The sequence below is a fragment of the Chaetodon trifascialis genome, chromosome 21 (assembly GCF_039877785.1).
Source record: "Chaetodon trifascialis isolate fChaTrf1 chromosome 21, fChaTrf1.hap1, whole genome shotgun sequence".
NCBI lineage: Eukaryota > Metazoa > Chordata > Actinopteri > Chaetodontiformes > Chaetodontidae > Chaetodon > Chaetodon trifascialis.
The window spans coordinates 12,888,866-12,901,905 of record NC_092076.1 but is presented as its reverse complement, the minus strand read 5'-3'; the positions used below and the strand labels follow the sequence as shown (position 1 = coordinate 12,901,905).

The following is a 13,040-nucleotide window of genomic DNA, read 5'->3' as shown; positions in this document are numbered from 1 at the left end:
CGTTATGGTCAAGTCCACACCAACTTAGATTCCTCTCTCCAAATGCCAAGTGATTGAGGGCTGCCCGTGCTTATAATTGAGAGGGGGGGGCAACAGTGGAGGAAATTCCTGCTACATCCTAATCTGCAGTCATCAAGAGTCCCAGACCGAAGTGATGTTTACCCAAGAAAGGCAAACTCTTAATGAGCTTTTCAAAAAGCTTCCTAAATGGCAGGAAGGATCTGTTATAATGTCCACTGCCAAGTTCCCTGATCACAGGAGAGCAACTTGCTTAAAACAACCTTATGAATTATACATGGACTATGCTTCATTCAGTTAGCAATAAAATACATCACACTTCATTTATTGAGTTCATGGCTCAAGAAAGTCAGGTTTTACATTAACAGCAAGTGTCTTTTGACTTTGAACCCATTCATCGTGTTGGAAATGCTTTCTCTTTCTGTTCCAATATCTCAACTTCTAAATAAAAAACAGTCTTAAGATCATTTTTCTACCACCTGATATGACAATAAATGTTACTTAAGATCATTTTCTACCACCTGATACCACAATAAATGTTACTTACCCATCCAAATTTCCCAAGGACCTGTTCCCCCATTAAACCACAGTCTATCTGCCACATGTGAGGCTGATGCTTCTCCCTGCCTTAACACTTGAATAACTGAGAGCCTGACATGCACAGACACAAATCAATGACACATTTCACTACACGTTAGCCCTTAGGCAATCCAGTCATGCAAGTCACCATTTAAAACAAACACACTGCACATATATAAACAAGTTAACTTTATTAATCAAGATATAAAACTAAAATCCACTGAAATATTTACAAGACGAGACAAAACACAAACAAACGGATCACAAATGACATTTTAAGAAATGGAAAAGGAAGCAATTTTCAGATTAAAACTAGATTTACAGGGCCAGTGGGGTCAAAGCACCTGACCCGTATGAATGTTTTTTTTTCTTCTTTTTATTCAGTCATCTCTTTAACAGGATGAAAAACTTTTTCTTCCTACAATCAGATTTTTAATAACTGCAGGTGTAAGGTCCATTTCAAGCCACAAGTGTAAATGCAACAGCAATTCAAGTGATACATGGCACAGATTATAACTTATGTAAGAACCTGTTCATACAAAATCAATAAAACAAGCAACCTAAAAGGTCATGTGGATGCTGATTTAGACACTAACATTTAAAAGTCCTCATCTGAGTCTGAGTCAAGGTTGTAGGTAACAGGTTTCCGGGCACGTGAGGGCTTGTCTCGCGGTGCCATCACAATGGGAGACGCTCCTTCCTGGTCTGACACCTGGAAGCTGTCATCGACCAACTTCTTGGTTTTCTACAACAGAGAAAATATTCAGGTGTGCCAGGGTGTTTGCAGTGGCTTCAAATAAATAAATTAATAAGTAGTGCTGTCAAGCGATTAAAGTATTTAATCGCGATTAATCTCATGAATGTCACAGTTAACTCACTATTAATCGTACGTTTTAATCTATTCTAAATGTCACATTAATCATTTTACTACTCTTATGAACATGGAAAAGTGGATAGGCTTGCTTTGTGCAAATGTTTTTTATTGAAAACAACAACGTGTAGTGTTATATTTCACACTAACATTCTCACTTTGAGCAGTCATTCACATTTGAAGCAAAATCTCACAATTTAACACTGTCAATAAACAGATGACAAAAAAATAAATAATAAAAAAAATGACGCTGTTAAAATTGATTTGCGTTAACGACGCAATATTTTTGACAGCACTATTAATAAGTAAACAAAAGGGAGGCTTTGTGGTCCATTAACACTTAAAGACGTCCCTGAAATCAGAGTTCAGTGTAAAAACTGACCTTGCTGCCGGCAGTTGTTTTGGCCTTGAGGCGTGACATGAGGTTGTCTGAGCTGCTGTCAGAGTCATCGCTGACGGCCTGTTTCCGTTTCAACACGGGCTTCGCCTTTTTAGCTGGAGCTTTAACTTCACCCTCAGAGTCGCTGGAGTCAAATGAAGGGACCCTCTTAGCGGCCGTGTTGGATGAAGGTTTGGGCTTTGAAAAAACTTCCAGGATGGACGGCTGCATCACATCTAAGACATGGTAAACAGGTAAAACAAAGCATGCTAACTCTGCAGACTTTTCTTCAACCATGAGGCCCAAACGAACACAAACAGCGATATCAAACTTTAACCATGCATCTGTCCTTCAACGGGCTTGACATATAAACAAAGGCGAGCTGTTCCTGATGAGGCCAAACCGGCTAAATACCTGTGGCTTTCTTCTTGGATGCAGCGGGTTTCTTGGCAGCAGGAGCTTTCTTGGGCCCGGCCGCTTTGGTTTTACGTTGAACTGGAGCCTTGGATGCAGGCACCTGATCATCCGAGTGAGCTGCAAAGCACCGCAGAGAGTAAATAATTACACCTAAGACTCAAGGCCCGACATTTGTCAAGCTCACCACAGGAAGTTGCATGAAAATACTTACAGCTCGACTTGCCTTCAGCTCGTTTTACTGTTGATTTGCTCTTTGTCACTTTCTTCCTGTGTAGAATTGATGAAATTTGATTTAAGGTCAATTTAAAAAAGCCTTGATGCGAAAGAAGCTTGATACAGCATCATTTTCACACTCACGTGGGCTCTGGAGCTTTGGCAGGTGGGGCTGGAGAGTCCACGTCGCTGTCAGCCATGGCGCTGGGCTCTGGGGCAAAGCTGGTGTCATCATCGCTGATGAGAGCTTTCCGTTTTGGAGCATCCTTCTTTGCCCAGTCATCAAATTCATTTTCGCTGTCGGACATACTGTACTTCACCGCAGCTTAAAAAACAGGTAACAGAATGGTTTGAGTCAGTCATGCTGTCATACATTACTCACTTAAACTTAGGAGAGGTTTGTTTTGTTAGAGTTCCTAATCACTCAGCTGTTGACTGGTTAGGGCCAAATAGAGATAAGACAGCCAATTAGCCTCAGGAAATGCGTTGTGTATCAGTGCTTTAATTTAAAATCCAAAACATTTTTGGAGTGTTTATATCCTTCCAGTCTGGGCATGTAAAATCAGGTCTTTTCAGAGGGATGATGGGAAACATAACGAAGGGGGTGAGGGTCATCTCGCTGATTCACCTTTGGTTTTGCGCTCAACTCGCTCCCTGGGGGCGACCGCTTCCTCTGCCTCCATTTCACTGTCGGCAGACAGATCATCAAACTCATCGTCTGACCACGGGTTCTTTTTGGGCTTCTTGGCAACAGGTTTGAACTGAAGAGTGCTCTGCTTGCCGGTCTTTGACGCTGCTGCAGACAAGCATGTTTCTTAGTTTAATTAAAACGTAAAGAGGTTTCGTAAGGGGCGGCAAAACAATATATTTATCACGTAGACAAATAAAAATAGTAATGAAAGTCAAATCAAAATCTGTCACTGTAACATTTTCATCTGACTGCAGGAGCCATTCTTACCTTTTTCCTTTGCCTGGGTTTTAGTTTTCTTGCTCAGCCGTGCAGCCAAGCCAATCTCCTCACTTGGCTCTGCGTTCTCTGCGTCCTCTCCAAACTCCATCTTGATCACTACATCTTCACTCTACAATTACAGACAGACGGTCAAGAAAATGTCACCTTCAGTTCAGCTCAAGATGTAAGACATAGAAGACAAATCATTTTTTGGTTTCTGACAGACATTACCTTGACTTTCCTGCCTCTCTTGCCTTCTCCTTTCTTAATATCAGCCTTTCTGTTAGCCTCAGCTTTCATGGTGCTGGTGACGCGTGGGACAACACGGCGGCCCTGCGGCGTGGGCAGAGTCTCCTGCTTCACCTTCACCACTTTGCCTTTCCCAGTCGCCTTTTTAACAGGCATGGTGGCATTTTCCTTTTCTTTTGCCTCTAAGGTCTGGGCACAAGATCAGAAGATTATCCAGTGGCAAAAAGTTTGACAGCAACAACTCTGAATGTAACCACAGGCCTGGATCAGCGCTTGAGCATGCACACTCACGAGTCAAGCCTCTGGTAAAGCATATTTATAAAACTATGAGCCAAGAGCCAGTACCTCCAGTTCCACAGAGAAAGCAGCAAGGTCTTCCTTCCACAGGTCTGCTGGAGCCTTCCTCTTCAGGGTGTTCAGCTCAGTCAGCTATAGAACCACAGTTAGGTCAGAGAAGGTCAAAGTTTGTGGCAGACAGGATCAACTGAAATCGATTTGATGGCATAGCTGAACATCAGACCTTAGCATCTCTCTGTTTGCACAGCTCTTCTTTCTTCTCTTTGGTCAAGAACCACATGGGCATGCTCAGCAAGTAGTTGTAGTCTGGCCCGCTGGTGTCCTCCTTCTCCGCTCCTTCATCCTCCTCTTCATCCTCCATCTCCTCATTCTAAGAGCATTAACACAAATGCATAATGTCATTTGCCCAGGTGGGGGCTGATTACTTAGCATGCCTCATTAATGTGTCCTACCTTCTCTTGAGCCTGCTTCCAAGCCTTGACTGGGTCTGAGTCGTAGCCCATCTGCTGCAGCATGCGAATCAGTTCCTTCTTTGGCTTGTTCTCTACAAGCAGATGGACAGTATTAATACTGTTGATCAAGGAATATAAAAACACATTCCAGGTCTGCACCATTATGACTAAAACTTGGCCCATATGATCACTTGCTTTTAGAGGGCAGTAATTCGAAAAACATAAAAACTTTTAACGTCTTTCAAATGAAAACAAAAACTATAACAAGCTACTAACCAATGACCAAGGTGCCCTGGATTTTCTCCAGGATGAAGCGGGCCTGGTTGGAGAGTTTAGCACTCTCTGCCCCCAGCATGCCGGCCAGCCAGTCCTTCCTCAGCACATAGTACTTCATCCTCAACTCGAAGAAGTCCTTGAGAATATCCTGCACTGACTCGTACTTCTTCAAGCTGCCCACGTGGTCAAAGAGAACCTAAAACACGGAGGGGGGAAAAAAAAGAGAAAAAACAGTAAGGTACAAGAAGGCTTGATTCATCCTGTCACCAGAACACTACATGTGTGCCAATGTGTGTCCGCCATTACCATAGAGTTGCAGGTGAGGGGGCTCTGAAGTTTGAAGACTTTGTGGAGGCCAGCAGCCTCCGCCTCCTGCAGCTTCTCCGCCGTCATCTTTACCACAAAGCGCACAGTGGTGTCGGTGTGGTATTCCTTGAAGTCCGTGATCAGAGAAGGGACCTTTTCTGTGCCGTTCAACATTGGCTCCAGCACGTTCTCCTTGTAGGCCTAGACCACAGAGAATAACATATAGAGGTAATTAAAATGGTCTCAAAAGTACTTAAAATGAATATGAATTAATTTCTTTTGAGTCTATATTACAGACCACATTAATGTACATGATGGAACGTGTTGAACAGGAAGGACAAAGATTCAGAGACTAACCTGTGTCCAGGATTTGACAGGCAATTCAGAGATCTCAATGGTAGTAGAATCAATGATGGCCACCTCTCCACTGTTCATGTACTGGTTGTCCATCACCTGCTCAATTGTGCCTCTAAAGCCTTTGTAGCTTGGAATCTATAGGAGAGAAGAAACAAAAGCACCCTCATCAAATGATTTGCAAGCCAGAAGACACAAGATAGTGATCTCAGAAAGCAGCAACAGCCACTTCCTGTCCTCACCATGGGCAGAGGCTCTTCGCCGTTGAGCATGCGGTGGATGTTGCTGATGATCTCTCGTATGTCGAAGTTGGGGATCTTGCTTGCCCAGCCTGTGCCAATACCCTCGGCACCGTTCACCAGCACAGTGGGGATGATGGGCATGTACCACTCCGGCTCCACGCGCTGGTTGTCATCATAGTTGTACTTGAGCAGGTTGTCATCCACAGATGGGAAAAGAAGGCGGGTAAGAGGGCTGGAAGGACAGAAAGTGGGGAAAGCTCTGGAATTAATCTCTAACCAAGCAAACCAATGAAATCAACTCAAGCTTAACAAACGTGTGCAGGAGGCCTGTAGCTTCAGATCATTTGTAGTTGAGGCTACTGACCTGAGCATGGTGAAGATGTATCGAGGGCTGGCAGAGTCCTTGCCACCATGCAACCTGGTTCCAAACTGACCCAGAGGCTGCAGCAGGTTCAAGTTGTTGCTTCCCACAAAGTTCTGGGCCAAACCAACAATGGTCATCATCAGTGAGACCTGAAAAATAAAGAGGTGAGGGGATCAATCAACAGTATTATCAAAACTACTAAATACAGCTAGCACTGCTCACCAGGGGCACTATGTATGTGCTATGAAGAAGAAGAGGAAGAATATAAAAAAAGCCTCAGCATTGTAAACATATTTGGGAAATCGGCTCATCCAAGTGTAATGTCTCACCTCTCCATGGTGGTAGGCTGACATTTCAGCCACCGAGCCAGCCAACTGGGCCACCTTCACCTCCCGCTTGTCATTCCTCTTGAAGCAACAGAACAGCACTTTCCTCTGGCCTGGTTTCAGACCTGAAATTCACACAAATGCAGACGCACATTAAGCCACTCTCGCACCTAACAAGCAGTGTTAGGAGTCACAAGCGTGTTCTTGGTGATCGTAATCATTTCACACACCGTCCACCAGGCAGGGGATTGACCTCTCATTGTCAGAGTTGGAGAAGAGTACCAGCTCCTTGTTGACAAAGTCGTTGTAAGAAAGGGACGTGGTGGCCTGACCATACAGATAGTCCTGTAAAGAGACCAAAGATGCAGTGAGACTCAGCAGAAATCTGCAATAAAGCACATCAGGTTGGCTGATTGTTGGGACGTTACCTCAGGCAGGTTGTGCTCTCTGCGCTGGCGTCTGTTGACCATGAAGTTGGTCAGCCACTCTTTCCGCTCTTCCACTTTCTTCTTGCTAAAGGCCTGTGAAAAAAATCATGCAAGACTCAGATATTAACACAAGCTTAAAGACTTTAAATCAAATGTGACGTGATCCTCCCCAAATCACACTGGCTGAGGAATGAGAAAGATCTTACAAGGGTGATAGCTTCATCGTCTTCAGGTCCAGAGTACTTGAACGGGATACGGTGTTTCTGCATGTCAGAGAAGTACTCTTTGGCTTCCTGAGATGTGCTGGTTCCCAAACCTGATGGACAAAGACCACAGAGGAAAAGACTCTATAAGATATAGCATTATAATGATATGCAAGACTACAACCATGACATCGTCCAGGTATGAAGGGTTGCTTACTTTGTCATTTTTACTACCACACAGGGGTTTATGACAAACCTTTGTAGTATTTGATTTTCCAAGATTTGTGGTTGGCCTGGCTCTCCTTCCATGCATTGAATTCAGGGATACTGTAGAAAGACAGCTGTGTTTTCTTGTTAGAAACCTAAAGAGAGGGAAAGAAAATAAGAGCACAATCACTTCCTGTCGTCTTACTTTATGGTTAACATGTTTGGAGAAAGAGTAAAATAAGGACAGAGTATGATCATCAAAGAGAACACATGAAAAACTTGATTTTTATGACATGTAGAATTATCAATAAGCAACCAACAGCAGCTCTCCTACACAACTAAAACTAAATTCAGATCTGCAAGTTCTGCGATTTGACACTAGATGGCAATGTTGTTCTAGTTTTAAGCAGACTACTCAGTTTGGACCTCTATCAGGGCCAGAAATCACCCTCTTTTTCCACATCATTTGCTAAAATGCCAAATAATTTAACATCTATTGAAAATTTCCAGGCAACTAAATCAATTGGAAGTGACTGAGCAACACTCCTTCTGAGTTACTCCAAGTAAAACAGTTTGTCAACCACAGCAAATATTCTGTGTTTCAGTGGGAGACTTTTGTTTAGACTACATACCTTGATGATGGGGGTGATGAACTCTTCCAGGAAGTTGTGGCGCAACAGCGACGGCCAGTTATGGTGGATAAAGTTGATCAGCAGGCCCTTAATGTGGGAGCCATCTTGATCCTGTCACAGTCACAGGGATACAGCAGAGTCCACTCATGTTAATGTAAAGAAATCCGTGAAGCTAAAGATTAATACCACTTGAACTTAATGAACATAATGAAGTGGAAGTGACTCTGACAGCTCGAAACACTTGTAAAAAGTATAAAATGCTGAATAGTAATTCGCTAAGAAGCAAAGTAAAACAGATGACTAAGGTGAAACTGCTGATCTGCTGCACCTGATCTGTCATGATCATGATCTTGCCGTAACGCAGGCTCTTGAGGGATTCTGGGTCGCTGTAGTTCTTCTTGTACTGAAGGCCGAGGATCTTAATGATGTTGTTGATTTCAGCGTTCTCCATAATCTGATGAGGGAGACCAAACAATTGTCACTCTAGGCTGTTTGCCAAACTGCATCACAGAGAGATGATGATAAATATGGTTTTCTATGAATGAATCCTTTTTCACGTTGGTGCTGTTCATACATATCTGTCCATACAAGACACAGTAAATAAAATACAAGTCTATATCTATGACTGTGCTGGCATCACCATAGAGACATGATGACAACGCTGCTGGGCCAAACCTGTTTGAGTGAGGCCTCCCGGACGTTAAGCATTTTTCCTCTGAGAGGGAAGACGCCATAGCGGTCCCTGCCAACCACTCCCAGCCCAGACACAGCAAGTGTCTTGGCTGAGTCTCCCTCAGTAAGGATCAGCGTGCAGCCAATGGAGTTCTTCCCACCTGCCAGGGAACATGGTTACCACAGGATGATGACAGCTCATTTGCTTTCTCACAAGGCAAGACTGTAATAAAACAAAAGAGAAAAAGAACCATGTGTACAATACCTGCATCATTGGCATCATCCAGTTTTGGCACCCCTTTGATTTTTGTGTGTTTAACAGCTGAGCATTTCTTGTTGAGCTGGGACTGAGCCTTGAACTTCACCCAGTTCATGATACTTTCGACAATCCCACAGGACGTGGCCTATGGAGAACAGAAAATGAAGAGCAATTAATGAAAACGGAATGATTACACATCTGAGGGCAAGCGGGACTGTGGATTTTCATTAGCACCTGTTTAAAGAACTTGTCACTGAGAGGACAAGTTGACCCAAAGCTCTTCTGCTGCAGTGTCATGTTCTCTTTGGTCTGAGAGTCAAAGGTAGGGTTCTCAATCAGGCAATTGACAAACAGCCACATGTGGTTCTTCACCTGGATAAAGAGTAAGTGGAGGATACTCATGAGTTTTGCCAACAGTGAATATTTGGAATATTTTGCATTCAGCTACTCTGGAGTGCTCCAGCAATCATGACACAAACAGACAATTTCAGATGTGAGGTTACAATAAGATGACTGTACCTGGAAAGGTTTGACAGCCACTCCAGCTTTATTCTTCTTCTTCACCACTTCGATGAGCTTGCTAACCACCTGGTCAGCTACATAGTCAATGTGCCTCCCACCCTGAGGTCCAGAGGACAAACACAAGATGCCATTTACAGAATGAATGTCATAAGTCTTGATTGTAGTGACACAAAGTGGCTGGGAGAGCAGCCAAACTTGTACTTAGCTGCCAAAGGAACCTGGCCTACAGGTTCAGTCTGACTTCAAATGTTTCATAGCTGCTCTAAGATGAAAATTTAAATACGGCCGACAAGGTAAGATTAAAATTAAAATTGGCACTCAGTATTCCAACAGGCAGCTTTGAAAAATTAAATAATTGGCTTGGCATGGAGGTCACAAGCCACACACACACACTCATTTATACACACAAATGCAACTAAGATGATGTAATATACTGTGACATTACCTTCGTCGTAGCAATACTGTTGACAAAGCTGACTTGCTGGAAACCTTTCTCGCTCATGGCGAGACAGACCTCCCAGCGGTCATTGACACTCTCATGGAGCACAGTCAGAGGATTGCCAGTCTCGTCCACTTTGTCCTTCACATACATGTCCACATAGCTACGGAAACCTGTCACCTGGAGTACAACAGCAAGGTTGTCTTAGTTTTAATCGCAAGACTTATCCCTGCACAGTCTGTAATTTTGAATGTTATTAAATGATCATTGAAAGGATAAATAAAATTCATTTCTAATTTAGTAAGAGATGGCTGAAAGGTAGGTGGTTGGCAGAAGGCACCAGACGGAACGTGGGAGACAGAAAAGTAAATGGCATGGTGACTTACTGGCAGCCTCTTGCCATTGAAGAACACACGGAGGCCCTTGGAGGCGCCAGCAATGTCGTAGGCCCTCCTGGTCATAAGAGCCACCGTGTCTTTGTCCAGAATGCTCATTTTAAACTTGGGCAAATCTGGCCTGAATGTGATGCAAGTGTATTCCTCTCCATCAAAGGGTTTGATACTAGCATCCCCTGCTCTGCCCATGTTGTCATGCCAAGTCTGTGGAAAGCATAGACATACTGTAAAGTGACAGGTTGCCTTTTCAAGCTGCAATGACTACAAAAGAGCAAATGTGGTTCAGTCTCCCTCCTACCTGCTTGAAGGTCTTCTTTGACTCCTTACAGGCAGTCTCGACAGTGAACTTTGTGCTAAAGATGTTGCAAAGCTTAGCACCGTATCCATTTCGTCCACCTAAACAGCAATTATTGGTATGAAGATGTGGGTTAGGATTCTAGAAAAGTAACAGTCTACTGATTAAACACCAAAAATGACTGGGTTGTTTATACAATCCACTACGTGTGGCTTTAAATTATGTTTCTGTTCAACCTGGGTCCAACCTTATTGTTCATAGTTTGCCAGTCCTCCCTTATTTTTATTTCTTTTTTGGAGGGATATGTGAACTCTGCTCTTAGAGTCTATGCAATTATTCAACTCACCGGTGACTTTCTTCTCGTCGTCATCATAGTTACTTGAGGTGAGGAGTTGTCCAAAGATGAGAGCAGGCACATAGACCTTCTCCACCTTGTGCTCCACCACAGGAATACCCTTCCCATTATTCCATACACTGATGGTGTTGTTTTCACTAAAAAGAAAACATACACAACATTTTACTATGTGCTCCTGTGATACCGAGGAAAGCAGCTGTGTTGGACATGAGCTGGGGCTTTTTGACACTGTACAAGTAAAGGGACACTGTGGGAGGCTTGTAAGATATTTTCAGACCTTAATTGGTCGTGCAATATTAAACAGTACTCACACATCAATGCCAACTTTGATGCAGGACATGTTCTTATCCCTCTGTTTATTGTCAGCTGCATTTACTGTAGAGGGAATAAAAAAAACAAACTGCTTGAGTATACCAGGCGCCACCATGGGATGGCCAACATTATGTTGATTTACATCATACACCATCGAAAACTATGAGATATTTACTCACCAAGGATCTCATCAAAAATCTTGTAAAGCCCGGGCACAAACGTCACCTCTCTGCAGTTCAGTCCAACATCCTCATCATACACCCACATTTGCTAAAGAAAGTTGTCAATTAGAGGCTACAAAGATCATGCATAAATTTGTATAATATGAACCATTAATGCTTTGTTCTCCCAATCATCATCCTGCAACTTTGCAGTGAGAGCAAATTTCTTCCAAAAATATCTAAAATGGTCCGCCCTCACAGAGCACTTAAAACCAATGAAGGTTCATTAGAGACGCCATAAATTTCAAAAAGACGCTGCTGTGTGAGTTCTTACCTGGGTGACAGGCTCTACAGAGCCTATGTAGGAGTCTGGTCTGAGCAAAATGTGCTCCAACTGCGTCTTCTTCTGATAGATCCTCTCCACTGACAGACGCTTAGGATCTTTCTTTGTCTTTTCCAAAGGCTTGTTTTCAAAGAAAGCCTGCTGCAAACAACACATGGTTATCTTTCCTTTCATGTGAATTTTCTTGAACTCCACACAATGACCAAAACATCTGCAATGTCACTTGTTCAGTTCAGTTTCACATTGTTGTAAAGAGGTTTTTCATTGTTGACAAGACAAAACCTCATGTCTAAGGTCATTGAAAAACCTTAATAATTAGATAAATTCGCATTCAAATTCTTCGGATCTGATTTCACCCTTCATTTCAGGAGGACATGTGTTTGAAACTGGGTTTACTGGTAGCAGCCACTTTTATTTCCAAAATGAAAAAGGTACGTTAGTCCACACCATCTAAGTACCTTTGAAATGTAAACACGGTATGGCTGTCTACATACAAACTTTAGATTTAACTGTAAGTAAACATAATTTATAATATATAAGTATATAAGTTCCTCGAGGTCGTCCACACCTTTTAACTAACGTTACAGCATTAGCCAAAGTGTTAACGGTGATTCTGTATAATTAGAATCACGTTAAGCCATAGTGTTACTGGTGTGAGACAAGAAACGTTATTTCTTAAGCGGAAACGTTACACGAAGACATGTAATGTTTGCGTTACCGCTAGCTAACTAACCAACTGGTTGATATGAACCATAACATTAACGTGGCTTCTACAATGTGCCCACATCACATTTGATGCTGCGCCATCCGTCTCGGAGGGGAGTTATCACGTTACTGACAGGGGCACATCAACCGCTGTTGTCTTGACCAGGGCATTTTGTTTTGTTTTTTTTAACTTTACGTTTTAACATCACACGTCATTACAATGTTATGATACGCCGTTAACGATGACTGTGTTAACGTCAACGTTGTTCTAGACGAAGCTAGCTAGCTAACTTAAACCGTTGCTAAGTTTCACTGTAGCTAACACTAGCAGTAACGATATCTGCAAACATCAGTGACAGTAAAGTTACCTTCAGTGGGTCAGCCATTCTTCTTATATTTATAGCTAAAGCCTGCTTCCAGTAACTTAGAGACTACTTTTATGACTAACGCTAGCCAACCGCCTGCCAGCTATCTCCTAATAATAACTACAACTTCGCTGCACGAAAAGGTGAAGTCGCTCGGTAAATCAAGACCCCAGTTTGAAAATTCAAAACTTGGAAGAAAACCTTTCGCGCCAGCTGTATTGACCAATCAAAGATAGGGTTGTTTGACGTTTTTCTCCAAAGAGCAACTTAAACCCGCCTTCTTTCAAGAAAATAACCAATCATCGACTGTTTTAGAGGCATAAGCCCGCCCAAGTTGTGTCTCATGACCAATCAGCTTCCCAAAACAGAAACAATTCAACAGAATACTACATGCTCGCAAATGAGTCCAGGAAAAGAGATTATTTTCTTCTTCTTCTTCTTCTTCTTCTTCTTCT

The 13,040-nt window shown here is 42.8% G+C and overlaps 1 protein-coding gene across 3 annotated transcripts; it reads right to left on the bottom strand.

Annotated features, from left to right (window-relative positions):
* Positions 1-815: 815 nt before the first annotated feature.
* On the bottom strand, positions 816-12,721 carry top2a (DNA topoisomerase II alpha). Of its 3 annotated transcripts, XM_070991327.1 has the most exons (35): positions 12,589-12,721; positions 11,507-11,653; positions 11,191-11,281; positions 11,011-11,074; positions 10,691-10,836; positions 10,348-10,445; positions 10,041-10,253; positions 9,661-9,834; positions 9,213-9,314; positions 8,928-9,065; positions 8,700-8,838; positions 8,438-8,595; positions 8,091-8,216; positions 7,763-7,873; positions 7,180-7,285; positions 6,927-7,036; positions 6,721-6,813; positions 6,523-6,637; positions 6,296-6,417; positions 5,967-6,115; positions 5,603-5,834; positions 5,364-5,498; positions 5,007-5,207; positions 4,701-4,896; positions 4,425-4,516; positions 4,196-4,342; positions 4,021-4,104; positions 3,658-3,864; positions 3,436-3,556; positions 3,106-3,273; positions 2,622-2,802; positions 2,476-2,531; positions 2,262-2,381; positions 1,851-2,083; positions 816-1,342 (listed from the first exon to the last, which is right to left on the bottom strand). In XM_070991327.1, the coding sequence occupies exons 1-35, from the start codon at positions 12,604-12,606 to the stop codon at positions 1,196-1,198; spliced, it is 4,740 nt and encodes a 1,579-aa protein (XP_070847428.1). In that variant the 5' UTR covers positions 12,607-12,721; the 3' UTR covers positions 816-1,195. The 3 variants fall into 3 exon arrangements, with proteins under 3 accessions (XP_070847428.1, XP_070847425.1, XP_070847426.1); XM_070991324.1 differs by lacking the exon at positions 12,589-12,721 and having other exon boundaries at positions 11,507-11,751; XM_070991325.1 differs by lacking the exon at positions 12,589-12,721 and having other exon boundaries at positions 3,106-3,270; positions 11,507-11,751.
* Between the last annotated feature and the right edge of the window lie 319 nt (positions 12,722-13,040).

Bases quoted from the DNA above. Each gene is read 5' to 3' on its own strand.
- top2a (XM_070991324.1), bottom strand. From the start codon at position 11,689: ATGAAAGGAAAGATAACCATGTGTTGTTTGCAGCAGGCTTTCTTTGAA. The intron at 6,638-6,720 runs GTAACGTCCCAA...GTCTCTTTACAG, and splicing joins GAGAGCACAACCTGCCTGAG to GACTATCTGTATGGTCAGGC. The intron at 6,418-6,522 runs GTGTGTGAAATG...TGTGAATTTCAG, and splicing joins AATCCCCTGCCTGGTGGACG to GTCTGAAACCAGGCCAGAGG.